The sequence below is a fragment of the Scatophagus argus genome, chromosome 20 (genome assembly GCF_020382885.2).
Source record: "Scatophagus argus isolate fScaArg1 chromosome 20, fScaArg1.pri, whole genome shotgun sequence".
NCBI lineage: Eukaryota > Metazoa > Chordata > Actinopteri > Scatophagidae > Scatophagus > Scatophagus argus.
In genome coordinates, this window is record NC_058512.1 from 4,646,742 (window position 1) to 4,665,188 (window position 18,447).

Sequence of the window (18,447 nt, forward strand, 5' to 3'; positions counted from 1 at the left end):
TCATAAATCAGCCCACTCATTTCCTGTGACTGGCTTGAAGTTTGAAGAATACTTCTGAGGCTACCAGAAAGGAACAATGGCCCACACTATTCAAACAGCACTTGCAGTTCTGCTCAAACATTGTGATTACTCGGGCGAATGTCAGGGAAGCCCTGGGTCACAACTCATTTTCTGTCTCCCAAAACAGCAGCTATGCCTTAAAGACTGGGCTCAGAATGTGTCCCACATTGGGAGGATGCCAGATGTACTCAGTTACAGAATGTACCATGGAAATGAAAAACTGGCAATCTTGTATTCTGCTTCTTCAGCTCTGTTGAGAGACTGTGCTGTGTGAGTGCTTGTATGCACATAATAATACTCCCGCAGTGATCCCTTCTTAGCCCTGACTAAAGTAATTCAGATGTCTTTTAAGAAAACAAAATAATAGTACAACATTTCTAATCTGAAGTGGAAAAATTATAATTCGCAACCAGTGACAACTTCCTGAAGTCTGGTCTCCTAGCCACAAAATAACCTGTACAATGCTGAATTGTCATTTTTGCACTTTGGTTTGTGTTTCTAGTCTTTGCGTTAAGCTGCTATAGCTGTAGCCATTCATTTAACATGTGAAAGAGTAGCATTAATCTCCCCAACTGTCAGAAAGCGAATAAGTGTATTTCCCAATTTGTTAAACATGCTTTAAGTAAATGACAGACAAAGTTTTACATTTAAGTTACTAAATGGCTAAAATAGAGGACTGTGTGCTAATGACAACCAAATGCATTTCCCTTGACACTAACCACAGCAGTCCTTAACGCCATACGTCGTGGTTGGCATAAGCACTCATTACACTGTCACATGAAGATTGACTGGGCCATAGCAATGATTGTTGTGCCTGATTCTACCTTTATTCAAGCTCATCAACATAATGAAGTCTATGAAGGAGCCTCCTGAGCTTAAGCTTTAAATCACTGGATTTCTTTCTCAGTAAACCAAGAATCAGCCGTTCAAACCTTGAGGTGAACTCCCCTTTTTTCCCTTTAGCTTTTGTAATGTGGATGCTGGCTAGTCATTTTCTTCCTATCAGGTTTCTTGTTAAAGTCTTGATCTCACGAACAAAGACTTCTCTGTTGAGGTTGTGGTGGCATATCTGTCCCCGAGGAGCCATTTCCTCTCATAGAGAAATGTGATCAGAGTTTAGAGAGGAGAGGTCACATTTCAAACAAAAACTAAAACCCCTTTCTGCCTTAGAGTCTCTTTTTCTTCTGTAAAACCTACATGTATCCATTTATAGACGCTGGCATCACTTCCGAGTAGCTTTGTGTGGCTTTATTACCTTCCCTTCTTTGCACCGAAGAGACATGGCTCTCTTATCTTATTGTTACCTGACCAGTGTCAATGAGTATCTCCACACTGACAGCCTAAGCAGCCCTTAAGGGTTTTCATTGTTCCTCATAACAGACTTCACAGCAGGTGTCATTAATCTACAACAGACCCCACTATCAATTACTCTTCTTTATGATAGCAAAACCAGTGTCTACCTCTCTGTCTGGAGTTTAGCTCTCTGTTCCAATCTATTTAACAGCTCCATCTGCTTTCCTGCGAAATCCCGAAGTGAAACAATAACAACCAGAACAAGAATCTTCTTGTAACTTTATCCAGTTTTACTCCCCACCATGCTGTTAATCTGCTCCATGAAACAACAGGAAAATCTTCAGATGGGAAACCAAGACAATAAAACAATTGTCTATATGTTCATACCCACCATGTCCCACACCTTTGGCTGAGATTGTAACTTTCTGAGCACTTTAGGCTGCTTTACAGCTGTAATGACCCTTGTTTGAGCCTGTGACTCTGTTCTCTTCTGTGAGCTCGAAGTCAAATCCTTTTCCTTCCATGGTGCCTGCCTTCCCCCTGAGGGATGCACTTAGTCTCATAGCATGTGGCACCATCCTAAAACATGTCTGTTTTGATTTTTAAAAAAAAATAGAAATTACAGGGCGTGCTGGAGAGGTGTTGAGTTAATGCCAATGTCAGGTATCAGCTATTGTTCACAAACCAAAGTATTTAAGCAAATTAAAGTTTGGCACTAGATGAAGAATAAAGGGATCACCAACGTTATTACAGTTCATCCTGGGGTGGAACTGAATAGATGGAAGAGAAAGGATCACCAGAGTCAATTGAATTCCAGGTCTGGGAAGTAAAAATGAGATTTTATCTCAATCCATTTTGAAGATACTGAGCTAATCCACAGGGGCAGTAAAGATTTGACTTACCAGAAAACAACAATGCTGTTGTGCTGTGTTTTTGACTTGATTCAGGAAGACATTTAAGCTGCATATTCATGCCATGACTATACACAGGCCAACAGAAAGTTGAACTTGATTCATATGCATTCTTCTTTTTCTTGGCAAAAGCATTAAGCTAAAATAAATAAATAAATAAGTAATAGCATATCTAAGACAGATATCTGAAAATTTTCTGAGCCACAGAAAAGTGAAATAAAAGCAGGGAGAACAACACTTGGCAACTTTTTAACACTGACTCCTTTTCCACCTCCCCTTTCTCCCCTTTCTCCCCTCTCCCTGCTCCTCTCTCAGCTTGGAAGCACTTGAATGCAAAGTTTAGTGAATTGTTCTGGCATAGCAGCTTGTGTGTAATGACTTCTGACAGCAGTGGAGACAAACTGAAGAGCATGTCTGTCTCTGCATGAGTATTTACAAATCTACTCTCGGGAACCGCATTCCAATTCTGGAAACACTATTATATGCAAGTCGCCATGAACAACCGCATGTAGAGGATGCATATCCTGAGGTACTTTTTTGAAATAAATGGATGGCAGGACTGCAAAGGCAACTGGCCTCATATTTTCCCATAGAAGAACCCCAGAAGTTTGGTGTAAAAGTGAAGAATCTAAGTGATGTATTAGATTAATTTAAGAGGTACAGTTTGGGGGGGAGCAGCTGCCTGCTCCATCATACAGAGCTGCTGGCTCGGCTGAATCTGGCCGTTGTTCTTAGCTGGCTTCCATCCAACACTGATGGGATTTCGGTACTGCTATGCATTATGAACTCCTCCTTAAGAGTGAAATGCAAGTGTGGTCAGGGTGTGTTCTTTAGTGTGTTCCCAGTTGTCGAAAAGAAAACTTTGCACAGGCCCTATGCATTAGAGTGTACTGTATGGCTCTACAAAGAACAAAAATTAAAGGAACCCACACTTTGAACAAAAGTAAAAGGAAAAAATGTTGACTAGTCACATCCCTCAGTGTGACCCAGATCTATCTCTGTTAAGTGCCTTCTTTGGCCTTACTGGGCTGATGTCAGGGTCCTTCTGTAGTTAATGGAGACTCTTGAGCAGTTTGCCATTTGGGCTTTCTTTAACCTCTGCTTTGATGTTGCCTTAAATTGAGTCTGCAGTCATCCTGTTGCTCTGGTATGCCAGCTGGGTGAGATGGAAGGGGGTGTTCGGGTTGTTTGGCTAAGAAACTCTTCTGCTCTTGTCTTGATTCCTTTCTAATCTCTCTAATTGGAGTTGGGGGTCTGAGGGTCCCTGACAGCTGCCAGATCTTTGTGGTCACAGTGTGATGATGTGACAGGGTCAAGAGAACAGAGTTAGCCCAATGACTGAGTGGTTTTCTTTTCTCCACTTTGTTCCTTCTGTTTTCATTCCTAGCAGCTTCATGCTTCATGTTTGTTTACATGCCGTGTGACAGCAGTAGTCATTCCTCTTCACACCCTTTTCCCTGTTAAGTGTTATTGTTGGGAAATAGGAAATACCCTTTACCAAAAGGTAAAGTACTGGGTCATCAGGATTTCACACCACTGCTTGCTTACACTTGGGCAGTAAAAACAGCCAAATGTGTTTTTTCTTATACCATTCTCACATGAAGGTTGGTACTTTCCCAGCTCCATATCTGGTAGTCGTAGTTCTTAAACCTCTAAGCTGTCATGTCAATGCAAAATTGACTTAAGACATCAGCGTGTTATTCATGCACCATGTGGTGAGACCAGGTTGGTCATGCCTTTGCTGGTGTCTGCAAATGTGTCAGTGCAGCATCCACAGGTGTGCTGTATCGCTGTACAGTCGAGGCTTGTCATGTGCCATGGTGGAAAGTGTAAGACAGGAGCTCTGCATGTGTTATAACAGCTGTCGTTTCTTCCTGCGGGGAGGCTGCACGATCTCAGTGTTTGCCAAAGAAACTGTGCCTCATTATATATGGCTCCCATTGCAGGGATAAGCAATTATTCAAGAATCAGACCACAGCAGTTGAACAATATATCATTTGAGGTCCAAATTTTGCAGCAGCATAATATAAAACGGGATATTTATGGTTAGAGTGCAGCAAACATAACTCATGACCTATCTATTTATAAAAGGAAAGAAAAAACAGACAGAAACTTTTTTTTACTCCCAACAATACCACAGCAGAAAACAATGCAACATCAGCAGAAAGTTTCGATCTATGCGCTGGGAATAGCAGCTTAGATGTAAAATAATTGTAAAGTGTGCCTTTATAAAACGCAGATGGGTAAATACATATTTTAATCATATTTCCATAATTAGATAATAAGTACCTCTACGGGACGTTTCTGTTTTACCTCAGTTTAAACACGGTAGCCTACGTCACTGCCCCGCGCGTGACGAAAGAGTCACAACAGTTTATCGGACCAATCGGACACGGCTGCTGCAGTAACCTAATCAGCCCATCACTGCTCAGCTCTCATCACAACGCCGCTGCGGGCCGAGTGGATGCTGGTGTGAAGTTAAAGCGGATGAGTGACTGAAAAACAAGGATATTATCGCAATACTGTCCTAATAAGTCTGTTAGTTGGCAAAGATTTGGCGGACACGTGTGAGTTCAGGCCTGTCAGAACTTAGACTCGCTCGTGTTCGTGCTGCACGTGAAGCCTCCAGACACGGACTGGGGCTTGAGAGAGCCTGGAAAGTTTGCATCTACACTGAAACTCCTTTGATATTGACATGATTTGCTTGTTATGGACATCCTTGATGAGATTCCGCATACTTTGTGGCGCCTCGCTGACTTCAAGTCTCAACATGATGTGAAACCATCTAGGAGTAATCTGGGTTGGACGCAGCGTGGTGGAATTACAGAAGCCCTCATGAAGTCTTTTCTTAAGATTCATTCTTTCTGGAAATGGCAAGTCGTGTCATATTGATGGAGCGGACGGCGGTTTTGTTGTGCAGTGTATTGATCCTAATCATCGGTTTATGTGTCGGGTCTCCTAACCACAGCCGTCGGCTGGTCTGCTGGAAAGCCATCCTGAAGTGTCACGGGGAGCCGGAGTGCCATTACGCGTACGATCAGTACCTTTATGCCTGCGCATCTGTCATCAATGGGGACCGCAAGAAGTGCCCAAGTCACTGCATATCCTCTCTCATTCAGCTCAACCTAACCCAAAGCGGCCCGGCTCTGGAGGACTGCGACTGCGCTCTGGACTCAGTCTGCAAGAGCACCAAACAAGCCATCGAGCCGTGCCTGCCGCGTACCCACACCATGGGCTGCACCGAGGCCCGACGACAGTGTGAGATGGACCTGTCCTGTAGCTCAGCTATGAGGGATTATTTATTCCACTGCAGAAAACTTTTCGGCGGGCAAAGGTGCTCGGACGAGTGCCGCAGGGTGATAGCCAACATGAGCTCCGTGCCGAAAGCGCAACTGCTGGACACTTGTGTGTGCGATGGCACGGAGAGGAACATATGCGAGTACATAAAAGTCAGCATGAAAACTTTATGCTCTGATTCTAACGAGAGGTTAGCAGGAAGCGGCTTTTCAGACTCTGAGGAGGATCTTGAGGATGATTACATCGAACAGGAGGATTATCAATACGTGGAAAACTCGAGTGACGCCAAACCTGGTCAGACTGTGTTTAATGTCCTGACCACCATTTTGGTTTTAACCAAATTAATCTGAGAAGCTGAAGAAAGTCAGTGTTGTCTCTCATTGTGAATTAACAGGAGAAATCAGCTCACATCATTAGAACCAGTCTGCCTTGTTGTAACCAGCCATGTTTGACATTAAACTAACAATTAAATTCAACTGAAGTTTCTGCAACACATTCATATGTTTGAGGACATTTACTGTTCGTAAATCGCTTTCAAAAATGGTCTGATAAAGCTGAAGGAGCCTATTTTTGTATGTCCATATAAAGATAAATTGTACAGTATATTGTATAAACATGTTTTGTCAGAATATTTGTCTGCGAATGACAAGAGATTTGCACTGTATGAATAGGTGGGTCACACTCTTTTAGAGCACTACGACCACAGAGGAAGGACACATGTTTTGTCAAGAAGTGCCTGAATGTCTTTATACTTCATATTATTCAACATTATGTGACCATATTAGAGGCATGCAGTCCAAGCGCAGCAGTTTTCTTTTACCAGCAGATTTTTTTTTTCACAACCCCATCATTAAAAACCAATGTTGATGTTAGCCACTGAATTGTGTCAAAATCCCAGGGCAGAGCTGAAACAAGAAGCTCTTCAGAGCGACACACTTGGCATTATAAACATAGATGTTTGCACAAAGTATAAAATGTTCATTCTCGAAAACAGTTCAAACAGAAGAGAGAAAGTTAAACTCCTCCTCTTGGGGATTTGCCGCACAATTGGAGCCAAGAGGCGTTTGGTCGGTTTGTTTATCCTCACCCCTTGTGTTTGTCAGAGGTCTTCACCAAGACACGCTGAGAAAAAAAACAAGATGTCTGTGTTTGGGTGAGTGAAGAAGTGTCCATTGTGAACACACTCCTCTCAATGTACATGCACATTAAATAAATAAGGATTTTAAAAGGATTCATTTGGAAGCTGTGTGGCTTTGTCGTGAACTTTTAATCTTTTTTTTTCTTTTGAAAGATGCAGCCTTCACATATTGATTAGAGAATCTTGATTCGTTTACACTAATCTGTTCTTATTTAGTTTAATGGAAACACTTCTTAATTGTATAAAGTTTGTTGAAATTATTTTCTTTTTTACATGATTTCTACCTCTGCTTTTACTTTCCTTGGAAAATTTGCTGTTATTTTGATTGAAACAGTCACTCGACAGATCTGGGACCAACTATTTTCTGAAAGCATTTAACACAATTATTCACCAGTGCCAGTGAAAGTACAGCCATTTCAGAAACAAATGGAGGCCATACTTATTTGCAATCATGCAGATAAAACATCTGCTAAGGGTCTTTAGCCAGGGTGCTTCCTCTTCAGACACGGTTATTTCAGTAATGCAGTTAAAGCAGTACATTTCTTGAGTAGTGGTGACAGCAAAATGGATGAAAAGGGAAGTTATGAAAGTTTAGAAAACGCTTAGCTTAATCGAAGATTTTTCTTGAATTTGGATATACTCTAAAATGCTTGTATTTTACACAGTCAATTGTGTAAATCAAAACTATTTTATTATGTGACATTAAACAAACACAAAATTAGCAAGCGTTTTATAATTCTTATCAGTTAATGTGAACACTTGGTAAAATGAAGTGACAGTTAATTGATTAAAATTTTACATTTATAGTAACAATTTAGATGTGACAAAAAAGACTTCGAGAGTCTGGACATTTCTCGGATTTTTACTCTTAAAGTATGAACTACCTAATTTCCCCTTGAGGTTGAATAAAGTCATCTATCTATCTAACTGTCTTATTTTAAAGATCACAAATGTGTTGACGCTTTTTATTCCTAATGAAAATCTTTAATTCTAATTTCGGGATTTCTATTTCCAGTTTAAAATGGATTTTTAGCGATGATAGCAGCGATGGTACATGTATCTGTTTACATGCTCATGTTATGAGTCAGTCATCTCTCTACCCTCACAAAAAAGCCTCCTTCACTTGTGATAATGTGTCTTGAAACCACTGAGGGCAGCCATGTTGCTTTTCAAGGAAAAGAGATGGGCCCTCCAGCCCATTGATTGGAAGAGAAGTCGAGTGGCACCTCTATTATGGAGATGCAAAATACACAATGGTGCGGCAGCACAATACAGGGGCACTTCATTCACTCTTTTCCTCTGTCACCCTTTTCAGGGAGTGGGGGAGCATGAGGAGACAGCTATCCCAGAGGAAGACAGAGGAGTTATGTGAGAAAGTTCAGCTTTATTACTTGGCCGAACTCCTGCTGAGACTTCTGTCCACAGTTTAACCTTCATTTGTGCCACAGTTCTCTTAAAAATAGATGTTTGAGTGCTCTTCCCTAACTTTTCTCTGAAGCTATGAGGATAACTTTCTTTCAGTTTGTCACTCAGTTCAGTTCAGTTATACAACATGATTCGACTCGAGAAATGTTAAGCCATGATTTGACTTTAAACAGTCCTGAAAAGAAATAATAAATCCTACAATGGCATCAGTTGTTGAAAATACCAACAAAGTGATGTGGTGAAGACATTGTGGGCCTTTGTTATGAGAAGCAAAAGCCTGCCACTGTCACTTTAAGAGAGCAAGCCCCGACTCCAGCCATTAATAATTGTAATGCCTTTTTATTATTGCTGAGGATAATGAAGGGATGAGAATCATATGGGGGGCCCAGACCATACTTTGCCCTGAAATGTTTTCAATTAACTTTTGGCACCAGAGGAAAATAGGAATGTTGTGTTTTCTTTCCCATGCAGAAACAGAAAAGATTCAACTGTGGCCTTTGGTGTGGGGACCAGAACATCATTAAAATTGCCTTATCATAACTCAAACTGTTGGCCAGCCCCCACTGTGCCCTGCCCCGAGGCCTTCGTCCTCTAGGTTACTCTAAGGAAAAAGAAAGCAGGCGGCTGTATGTTAGCTTAATTTTGTAGACAATATTCAGTCAGATTAGTGATATGTTTATTCCTCATACATTTGTCTTTATTTGTCCCAGCCTACTGGTGCAGGGTGCATAATATGGCATTTTATAATAATTGTAAATGAACATTTAAATTACACCATAAGTTTAGGAAGGAGAATTTATTCTGCAAATCATTTTGATGTCAGACACTGTTCTTCAGTTATTGCTCCCCAGTGGAACTTTGCAAAACATTAACTTTTTCCTGTTGAGCCTATTTTAGGACTCTTGGAATAAAGAGAACTGATTCTAATTCAGATGTACTTGTGTCTGCAAAGTGAGATGGAGGGGAAAAAAAACAATTTGAAACAAATGAATATGGATAGATAAAATATAGCAAATCATTATGAACTGGAAACCTTTTCTGTATTGAGGTTCACGGCTCATTCCTGGCCTCAGAAATTGCTTCCCAATGGATTTTATGGTGAGATTTTTTTTCTGAACCTAAGTTAAACCTGCAGCTCCCCTGAATTCAGCATTCATTTAGCCCTCTAACATCTCAGAATTGTGTTGTTTCTTTGTTTTCATTTAAGATACAATTTACTTTTAATCAAATATAAACAAGCTTAGCGAAAGCTAAGTGAAGGGAATAAACCCCAGTAACCCACATTAATGAAAGGCATAGACTTGAGGAAGGCAGAACCCTGGGCTTTTAGAGAGGTGGGAAAGGTGGAGGAGGGGTTGATTTATGATTGAGGGTTAATGGGGGAAGGGTCTGGTATGGGAGAGCGGCTGTGCTGGGTTGAATGTCAGGGATCTCAACCCTCACTGAATAATGATGCAAAGAGGGAATAATCAACCAATCAGGTCCGTTTCCTCTATCTGCCATGGCTGGATACGATTTGTCCTTTAGTTACCTCCCTCCTTGCAGCCTAGCTAAAGATCAGTGGTGCAAAGTTTTAAGGAGTGAGAGAAGAACAGGAGGAGTGGGGAACACAAAACATAGCTGACAAGGGGCATAACTTCATTTCCACGGTGCTGGGACAGCTGTGGGAGTAATCTGTAGTAGCAGCCCTCTAAAACTTCAATGCCTTTAGTGACCCAGGGAAGTGGGGAGGGTGCAACTTCCAACTGTGTCCTGGCATTTAAGAGTGCGAGGGGGCTCCTTTCATTCCCTTCCAAGGGCTTTTGTTAAAAATATATCCCTTACCTCCTTTTTGCTGCAAGCAAGGACTATGTGTTTATGAGATGAGACAACAATGGGTCACATTTTGAATGCAAACTTAGAATTAATTTAGTAGCTTCTAGCTTGCACAAAAAGTTCCAGACAGGGTGCATTTTATTGCTGGTGAAACTGTGGGCTTTAAGCTATGTTTTCATGAAGCAAAATAAATTGCATGTTCTCTGTTTGCCAACTTGCTTGATAATCTTGAAAGGCATCTATTGGCTGAAAAAGACTGAAATGTTTTACAGAAGATGCAAGTTTTGCATTTGGCTATGATTAAGTGCAAAATATGCTGCTGGAATTTATTAGAGATTTCCCCACGAATCATCTCCAACATTTACACTGAATATGTCTAAAATAGCAAACATGTTTCTCCCACATAATGGAATAGATTGGAAATGTAAAACATCACCTTCCCTTCTTTCTCAAACACGTTTTGGAAGTCCTCATTTAAGCTTTAAATTTTCACTTGTTGCTCAGTTTATGGTATGAGTAAATATTAGTAAAAAGAGAATTGGGTAGTCTATTGATGAAGAGGAGTTCATTATTTTGTGTGAGTGGTTCTGTTGAGGGCTGAAGAAAGAACAAAACATTTTAGACTAAGATAAAGGCTTGAGGCTGGGTTGCTGTCCGGAGTGAATGGGGTCTCCTTGGAGCTCAATAAGGTCCCAAAGTTTACTCTATTATGCTGACATCCTAAAGGCCAGGGGGCACCACCCCCAGTGGTTACCCCTCAAGTATGCATTCATCACCCCCCACTACACACACACACACACAACTTTTGGACTTCTCTCTAAATGATGGCAGGAGACAACATCCACGGAAAGCTTATTTAGAGGGAAAGAAGAAGTAATAAATAACATGAAAGCAAAAGGACCAGGTAGTTTTAAACAAACTTCCAAAGACTCTAACATTCAGATGAAGAAGGCTTGTTTTACAAGTTCCCAAAATTTCACTTCAGAAAATGTCTAATCTAAAATAGGCAGACCATAAATACTTAGTGTAAGCAAATTTTCCTTTAACATGTACGTGCACATTCCTCACCATTGTGCAAAGCTTTAGCAGTACACTCACTGCTACAACAAATGGCTTTATCTGACAGGAGGATCTCCACTCATGCCTGCAGAGTTGACGCTGAAGGGCATTTAAATCCAAGAGCAAACATAGAAATCAGAGGCTGTTAAGCTACGCAAATGTGATCATCCTTTTTGCCCATTGTGAGAGCAAATGGACCGTTATTTGGTTCTATCCTTTCCATGTTAATCCAAGACATGCACTCATGTTAAATATATGCATTTTCATTTTCATTTGCACCTTTGGAGTTGTGGATTTGCTCGAGGACAGTCAAACAGAGACAAACACAGTTTTGGCTGCTGTTCAGCTGTACAAACAGCAGCAGGCTATAGAGCATTCTGAGACTTATTTTGCAGACAATTAACGATTTGACCCCTCAAATGTTAACCATCATCAACTTATCTTAAATGAAAAGGTTCAGGAACAGTAAATGGCAGCTAGAATGCACGCAAAATGTCTTACTTTATGTTGTCTTTATATCTGACTCCTCAATCTCCAGTTCTCAGTCCATCCTGCTCCTGCTCATCTGGTTTTCATTTTCGCAGCACAGCCAGCTGGAATGCTTTTAAAGATGAGTTATTTGCCCATTAATACATACTTGAGCCCAACACTTTTTTTAAGTGAACTAATATGGAAAGAGACATTGTTGCTTGTAGTCAAAAAGCCAATGTTCTAAAAACATCTAAAAAATTAATAAATTGGTCAGTTTTTTTCTGTCCAGGCTGCTGTGGGCTATAAAAGACAACACAAACTTTTTAATGAAATGGTTTTCAAAAGTTGCTTTTAATGAGATTTCCTGCGTCACAATGGAACAACACTGAGTCACCAAAATGAAAGACTAAAACGAAAATCATTTACAGGACTCAAGCCCTGGTGTTCATATCAGGCAAACATCAAAGCCCTCATTGGAAAACTGTTGCACGTCATCTTCAACAAATTAAGGACATGTTATTCTTGAAACTTGTTCTGTATCTGTTAATACTCATCATTGTTTCATTTGTACTCAACAAAATCAAAGGACTTGTGTGCCGGGTTACACTGGATCCTTTGATTTTCACAGAAATTATTTTCTCCTGAATCCCTATGTGTGCACATTTACAAGTGATTCACAAACTTCACATATTTCAATCACAAAAATAAACAAAAATCTATCTAAACATAAAAAAGTTCTGAAGAAGAAAGAACTGTATTATCCATTACCAACCTCAAGATGTCTCTGTTCTCCCATCTTAACATGCAAAGACAAAAATGCTCAGGTTCAAATCTCATCTGTGCTTCCGAGAGAGATTGTTAAACTGCTTAGCAGTATGCTTCACTGGTGGTCTCTCCCCTGCACACAGCTCCAAGGACCCCATCTGTGTTGCAGCTGCGTGTCCTGGTGCGCTTTGTCGCCGTGCAGCTGGACCAGCTTGACCAACATGACCAGTTCCCTTCCTGATTAACAGTAGGTCTCGAAACTGGAAAACATTGATCAAATTACCACACATTTGCCTACAGTGATATGCATGGCCTTTTGTTGAGACACTGCATGTTTTGATTCATCTTATATCCTACTGTTTACTCTTACCCGAGCTTTTGGCTTTTTCGCCCTTGAAATTCTGGCAGCCCAGGCCTTCAAACAGGTGAGGGCAAAGGCACATGCACTTTCCATCCATCAGAGCAAGAGTGCCTCCATTGTGACAAGGCTTACACTTACATACATTATACTCTGCCACATAGTCTGATGTGGCTTGCTTCAGGTTGGCGATCCTGGCGTTAGCATCCGGTATATCCACTGGAATTAACATATAGATGGGCTCTGGCTGTCAAAACAAGAAAATATTTTCAAACTGTGATAACAGAAAACTTTACATAATCTCTCATTTGCCTCATATCTTGTAACAAGTCTAAAGGCACGCTTGTGGCTCTGTGAGGTTGTAGGGCTACTTGTGCAGAGTAATGCCTTGCAGTAAATGCTAACACCAACATGATAACATGCTTGCAATGTTCACCACCGTTTGGCATGCTAACATCTGGTAATTAGCAGTAAATAAAAAGTACAACTGAGACTTAAAAATAATCTAAAATTTCAGTGAATCTGTTGAATAAAAGCAGCTAAAAACATTAAAAATCAACCTCATGGTGGTGCTAGATGAAAACTTATCTAGCACCCAAATCATTGGGAATCATCATACGGATGCCGTGAATATTTCCAAAATCTCATGGTAGTTACTGAGATGTGAAGCGGCTTGTGATTGGAAGGTCGCTGGTTCGATTCCCCCACCGGATGGGCAGGAAAAATTTGAGTGTGGTGGAGTTATAATGTCCCCACCCTCCTTAACCGGCTGATGTGCCCTTGAGCAAGGCACTTAACCCCCAATATGCTCCCCGGGTGCTTGATGCAGCCCACTGCTCCTGTGTGTTTCACTGCATGTTGCATGTTGCATGTGTGTGTGTTTCAATCAGTGATGGGTTAAATGCAGAGAAGTAATTTCCCAGCTTGGGATTAATAAAGCATCTTAAATTAAATTAAATTTTTTAAAAAATAATTATGTTGTCACAGCTTTACTTTGCCAATCTATCATTCCTACCTCACTGTTAATCAGTGCAGGAGCATTAGCGATGGTCCGGGCCCAATCCTGATATGTAGCGATGTCCATCACCCCTTCCTTATTCAGTTTTGCCCTCATAGCGACAGCAGTTTCTAGAGTACCTCCTTTGACTGATGTCATCACCCTGTCCACGACTGCTTTACCCTGCTTATCACCTGTGTAGCAACAGGTGACCAGATTTTAGAGACTTTCTAAACTTGATACATTAATGTAAACTTATATATATATATATATATATCTATATCACAGAGTCTGTGCACATAAGAAACGAGGGGTCAGCTCTTTAAGGTTAGATTTGATCTTCCAAAGTTACAGCCTTTTTCATGCAAAATCCCCTAATTAATAATTACTTGCCAGGGTAAAACATTGTCACTAAACTTACTCCTGACTATCTGGAGAAAAATAACCACTCAGTTTGGCTAACTCCAACTCTTGCATCCTCATATCAGCCTTGTCTGAACTTTACAATGCAAAAGGTTTTTGTTTTTCTTGGAACAAAAGATGTGGATTTGGACCCCTCTGTCTTTCAATGTGACTGTGCTAGGAAGGAACCATTTCATGGTCTGGAGGAGTGATTGCTAATAATTTTTTTGATGTACATATGGCATGAGTATTGTGTTAACATAGAAATCAAACAATTGCACACCTTGTTCTTTTTTTGTTACGGTGTCACAGTCACCATGCTTCAAGTGTGCATTTCCATCAGTCACAGAAGTGCCACTAAACTCTGCTGTGATGCCTAGTTGGACACATTCTTGAATCCTTCGCTCTGTCAAATCTGCAAGAATCATGAATATATACTAGTAAGTATATGAATGCTTATCACCTTTCAGTTTAGTTACAAGAAGTGTTGAGGCATAAAAGCTTTAAGAATGAAAGCAGCTATTTTGAAAAAAGACATTTTCTTGGGTGCACATACTTTTTGCATGGATGGTGTCCTGGTTGAGAACGTAGATCAACTCATATTCACCACCAGACTTCCCGTTTTTGGTGTAGTGAGTGCCATAGTCCTCCAGAAAGGCAAAATAAATACCCTTTTCATACTCCAAGGGCAAGGATTTCACATGTTCCAGAAATTCATTGGCCACCTGGAGCTGATGGGAACGCATCCTGTAGGTACTCAGCTGCACTCTGCCCGTCACCCGCATAAAGCTCTTGTTCTGAGTGTGCCAGAGAGAAGTATTTATATTTTGAGACAGTGCATATTACATTGTATTTTCTTAGTTTAGTTAATAGTGATATGTTTGGCATGATGTATGTATTAACTACATTGGGAATTACTTGTAACTTTGCAGGCATTTACCTTAATGTTGCTGAACTCTGAGACCTCTTTAATCATTGCTTTTTTCTCGTATTGAGTGTCAAAATTCAAATTAAGAGAAGCATCGGACAGGGACGGCTCAGATGATTTGAATTTGAAGGAAAGTCCAGCGTCAACTTTCACACTTGTCTCTTTCAATATGTCTCTTAGCAGGCTGTGCGTATCCTCATAGATTTCTCGAGAAACGGTTTCCTCTGCCAGTGTCTGGAAAGACGAGGGGCCAAAGTGTTAAGGGGACAACAGACTTTTCAGGATTCTCACTGACATACTATGTATTCATCAACATTTTGCACACACAAAGGCACACATGGTGAATAATTGTTGTGGTTAACCTGATAGTTGAGCACACCAACGTTCCAGGGAACCCTGTCGTCGCGCCCAGTGTTTGGATTCCTCACTCGCTGACACCTCCCATTGAAGTAATCATTGTTGAAGGGATTCATTCGAGGATCTGCGCCCAAAATGTTGATTCTGGTGCATAGACACAGTGGACGACTTTTATACTGTATCATACTTATTTAAACATGTTAAGTTTGATATTAGAATGAGGGGATGATTAGCCTAGCTTAGCATACAGCCTGGAAACAAACTGTCTTCTGGCTCTAGCTTCATTTTAAGCATACAGACATGGTATTGATGTTCTCTTATAACTCACCAAGAAAATGACTATGGTTCCTTAAAATGTTTTAAAATATTATTCAAGTACAAAAAAAACATATTTGATTAATATTTGTTATGTACCATCCTGATGTAAATGCTCCCTCCTATGGTGACAAAGCCTTCATTTAAATTTCATGTCACTGGCTCTCTAAATGTATGTAATAATTTACTCTTACCCATATCCCGCCGTCCTGCCTTGCTCATTACTGTCCAGGACTGTCGATCCACAGGGTTTATGCTCAGGCTCACAGTCCTCATCTGATCCATCCTCACAGTCATAGTCACCATTGCACATTAATCTCTTCTTGATGCAAGAACCTGTGTAAAAGAAAGTGACTGGGCATAAAATAATAAAGATTAAGGTTCTGGAGGTGACTTAAAAGAAGCTAAAGTAGGCCTACCTGATTCACACTGGAACTCCGTGTCGGTGCACGCAGGAGGAGGTGGTCGTTCACATACAGCATCTGTTACACAGAATTCCCTCTCCCCCAGAGGACTCTGGCAGGACACACCATTGAACTGGCCAAACACTTCCACACCTCGTGAACGCCTCTGAGGGGCAGCAGTGATATTACACTTTAGAATCTACACTTTCACACTGAAGTTGATTTTAAAAAGATTTAGCCTTTACAACTGTTAGCCAAATTGCTAAATTTAGACACAAGCCTTTTGTAGAACCTTAAAGAAATATTTGCATGCAGTACTTTATGTATGGACAAACTAAAGGGTGAAAGGAAAATGCAGTATCTACAGATAAAATACCCCTTTGCCTTTGAAACTTACATTCTGTTTATTTCTTCCTAAAATTACTAACTTTATATGACATTATATTTATGGAAAAACAGATTTAAGGAAGTCAGATTGCTGAAATGACCAAATACAAAGGCCTGTTGACTGCTTTTTGCAGTACGTCAGTGCAGTTTGCCAGATGCTAGCAAGTACCATATTTTGACTGGACTAAGCTGAAAACTGAGTTCTGCTGTCACTGGCATCTACTAGGGTTTTAATGAACTCACTCTGGTTTTCGTGCAAGGATCACAGTTACTCCACTCTGTCCAGCGGCTCCAAAGACAGTCTACTGCTGGTGGATCAGGAAGTTCCACTGCCCTGAAATACACATATTCAGTGATTCAAGTCTTTGTCTTGTACCTAATCCTTAGTAAGTGAATAAAAAAATGTCCTGGCTGTTGTCGTGTAAATGTAGCATGAAATATACATACATTCCATCTCCAATCAGAGCCAGAGTTAGGCACAGGCCACAGAAGCCGAGCTGGAGAGCTACCTCAGTCCTCATGATGAACATTTGAAGACACAGATGGTGTTGTGTGTCTGTGCATAGTTAGTCTTTTAAGCTGTGTTTCTGTCAATCATTATCCAACTGCGAAAGGACCACTTTGTTGTCATCAAAATCAATAGTTTGGATTTCAGGTGCAGCAATATTGATTCAGTGCTCGGAAACTCCTGCACCAGAGTTTAGAGTTTGTTCAAAATAAAACATTTTATTCATCCAGTCGGTATATTTTATTCTTCACACTGTGAGCAGAACTTCTCCAAAAACACACACTAATAAGAAAAAGTGATGATGAGTCATTTCTTCTCATCATCTCTGCAAGCTGTTGCCTAACTGTTACATGACATGATCAGGTGAAGTATTTTAGTTATGAGCCAGCGCACTGGTTGAAACTGCACCTCCATTTACCACAAGCCATGAAAGCAAATAATTCCACTGAGACAGATGTGCAGATGACTCTATCACACATACTTCTGCCAAACATAGGTTTTAATAATCCTGTTTTAGTTGGCTGTTGCCAGTTTCTTTATAAATATTCCACTGAAACCACAAAAAAGTGTCAAATGTGACACCCTGTTGAAGTCATGGAACCGATAAATATACTGTTACGTCCTATCTGAATAGCTGTCATGTAAACCAGGATTACACGATCATGATTAGTCATTTGCCTGTTGTACCCATTCCGTCGTCAGAGTCAGATGAAGCTGAATACTATCCCAGCATGCCCTGGGTGAAGGGCAGAGAGGCACTTGGGACACAAAAACTGAAAAATACTCTTACTGAGTCAGATTTATCCACACCTTTAGTGCATACACACTGTTCATGCACAAGGCCAAAGGCTATCATCATCATCGTTTCGGTTTTTATTTTAAGAATACTTGTATTAATTAGAGACAGTGTGTTCATTTCTGTCTTTCCAGGATTATGCAATCATTCAGGCAGGTTTTCAGCAAAGCAGAGCAAATATTTAAAGAGGCAGTTGTAATACATTGACGAAAAACGTCCGTGGTACATTTAGGTCACCATTAGAGATTGAGAAACTGGATGAGACTGAATCAAAATTCAGTTGCACAAACACACAAGCACACACTTGTTGTAATTGCCAGGAAGTGCTGCTCAGATTTGGTGAGCTTGTGCTGAAGTGCAGCTCTTTGCCCACAAGATGGCAACATCAAACAGATAACAGCAGTGTTTTAATGCTGTGTGTCGATGTCTCACATTCACTCACTGTTTGGGTATAAGGTAAAAAAACACACCATTATAGAAACTAAAGCAGTTTATTTCAATACACTTGCACTGATTTCTTTCTCTGGTGAGTCAAACACTGAATTCTTTTCTAAATACACTAAAACAAGCCTTGCTCAACGCACAGGAATTTTTAAACTGTTGCTCCTAATGACATGTCATGTGATCTGAGAGAGGCTTTTGCTGAGTCTGCAGTACTTTGTTCTTTAAAAGGAGGGAGTGTAGTGAGTATAAATTTTAAAAAACAGGGAAAACAGAGCCCCTCTCGGTGTAGAGGAATGAAACCAGTGGGGAATTTTAAA

At 40.5% G+C, this 18,447-nt stretch overlaps 2 protein-coding genes and 1 long non-coding RNA gene across 4 annotated transcripts in view; 2 read left to right on the forward strand and 1 right to left on the reverse strand.

Moving 5' to 3' along the window:
• The window catches only part of LOC124051253, a 35,248-nt gene extending 26,282 nt beyond the window's left edge, over positions 1-8,966 (forward strand). Inside the window, exons 3-4 of one of the 2 annotated variants that reach the window (XR_006841797.1) lie at positions 8,015-8,067; positions 8,596-8,966. This is a non-coding gene — a long non-coding RNA (uncharacterized LOC124051253). Of the gene's footprint in view, positions 1-8,014; positions 8,225-8,595 lie in introns of those variants that run through there. The other variant, XR_006841796.1, reaches the window with a different exon arrangement.
• Positions 5,001-6,792, forward strand: gas1b (growth arrest-specific 1b). Its single transcript, XM_046374420.1, has one exon. The coding sequence runs from the start codon at positions 5,135-5,137 to the stop codon at positions 5,909-5,911; it is 777 nt and encodes a 258-aa protein (XP_046230376.1). The 5' UTR covers positions 5,001-5,134; the 3' UTR covers positions 5,912-6,792.
• Positions 8,967-11,801: 2,835 nt separating the features above from the next.
• On the reverse strand, positions 11,802-16,989 carry c9 (complement component 9). Its single transcript, XM_046374411.1, has 11 exons — positions 16,830-16,989; positions 16,626-16,716; positions 16,011-16,161; positions 15,786-15,927; positions 15,282-15,420; positions 14,932-15,153; positions 14,548-14,788; positions 14,275-14,406; positions 13,608-13,783; positions 12,605-12,839; positions 11,802-12,494 (listed from the first exon to the last, which is right to left on the reverse strand). Exons 1-11 carry the CDS (start codon positions 16,910-16,912, stop codon positions 12,337-12,339), a joined length of 1,770 nt encoding a protein of 589 aa, XP_046230367.1. The 5' UTR covers positions 16,913-16,989; the 3' UTR covers positions 11,802-12,336.
• Positions 16,990-18,447: the final 1,458 nt, after the last annotated feature.

Bases quoted from the DNA above. Each gene is read 5' to 3' on its own strand.
- gas1b (XM_046374420.1), top strand. From the start codon at position 5,135: ATGGCAAGTCGTGTCATATTGATGGAGCGGACGGCGGTTTTGTTGTGC.
- c9 (XM_046374411.1), bottom strand. From the start codon at position 16,912: ATGTTCATCATGAGGACTGAGGTAGCTCTCCAGCTCGGCTTCTGTGGC. The intron at 14,789-14,931 runs GTAAATGCCTGC...TGGCACACTCAG, and splicing joins CAGAGTTCAGCAACATTAAG to AACAAGAGCTTTATGCGGGT. The intron at 12,495-12,604 runs GTAAGAGTAAAC...AATGTTTTCCAG, and splicing joins CGAAAAAGCCAAAAGCTCGG to TTTCGAGACCTACTGTTAAT.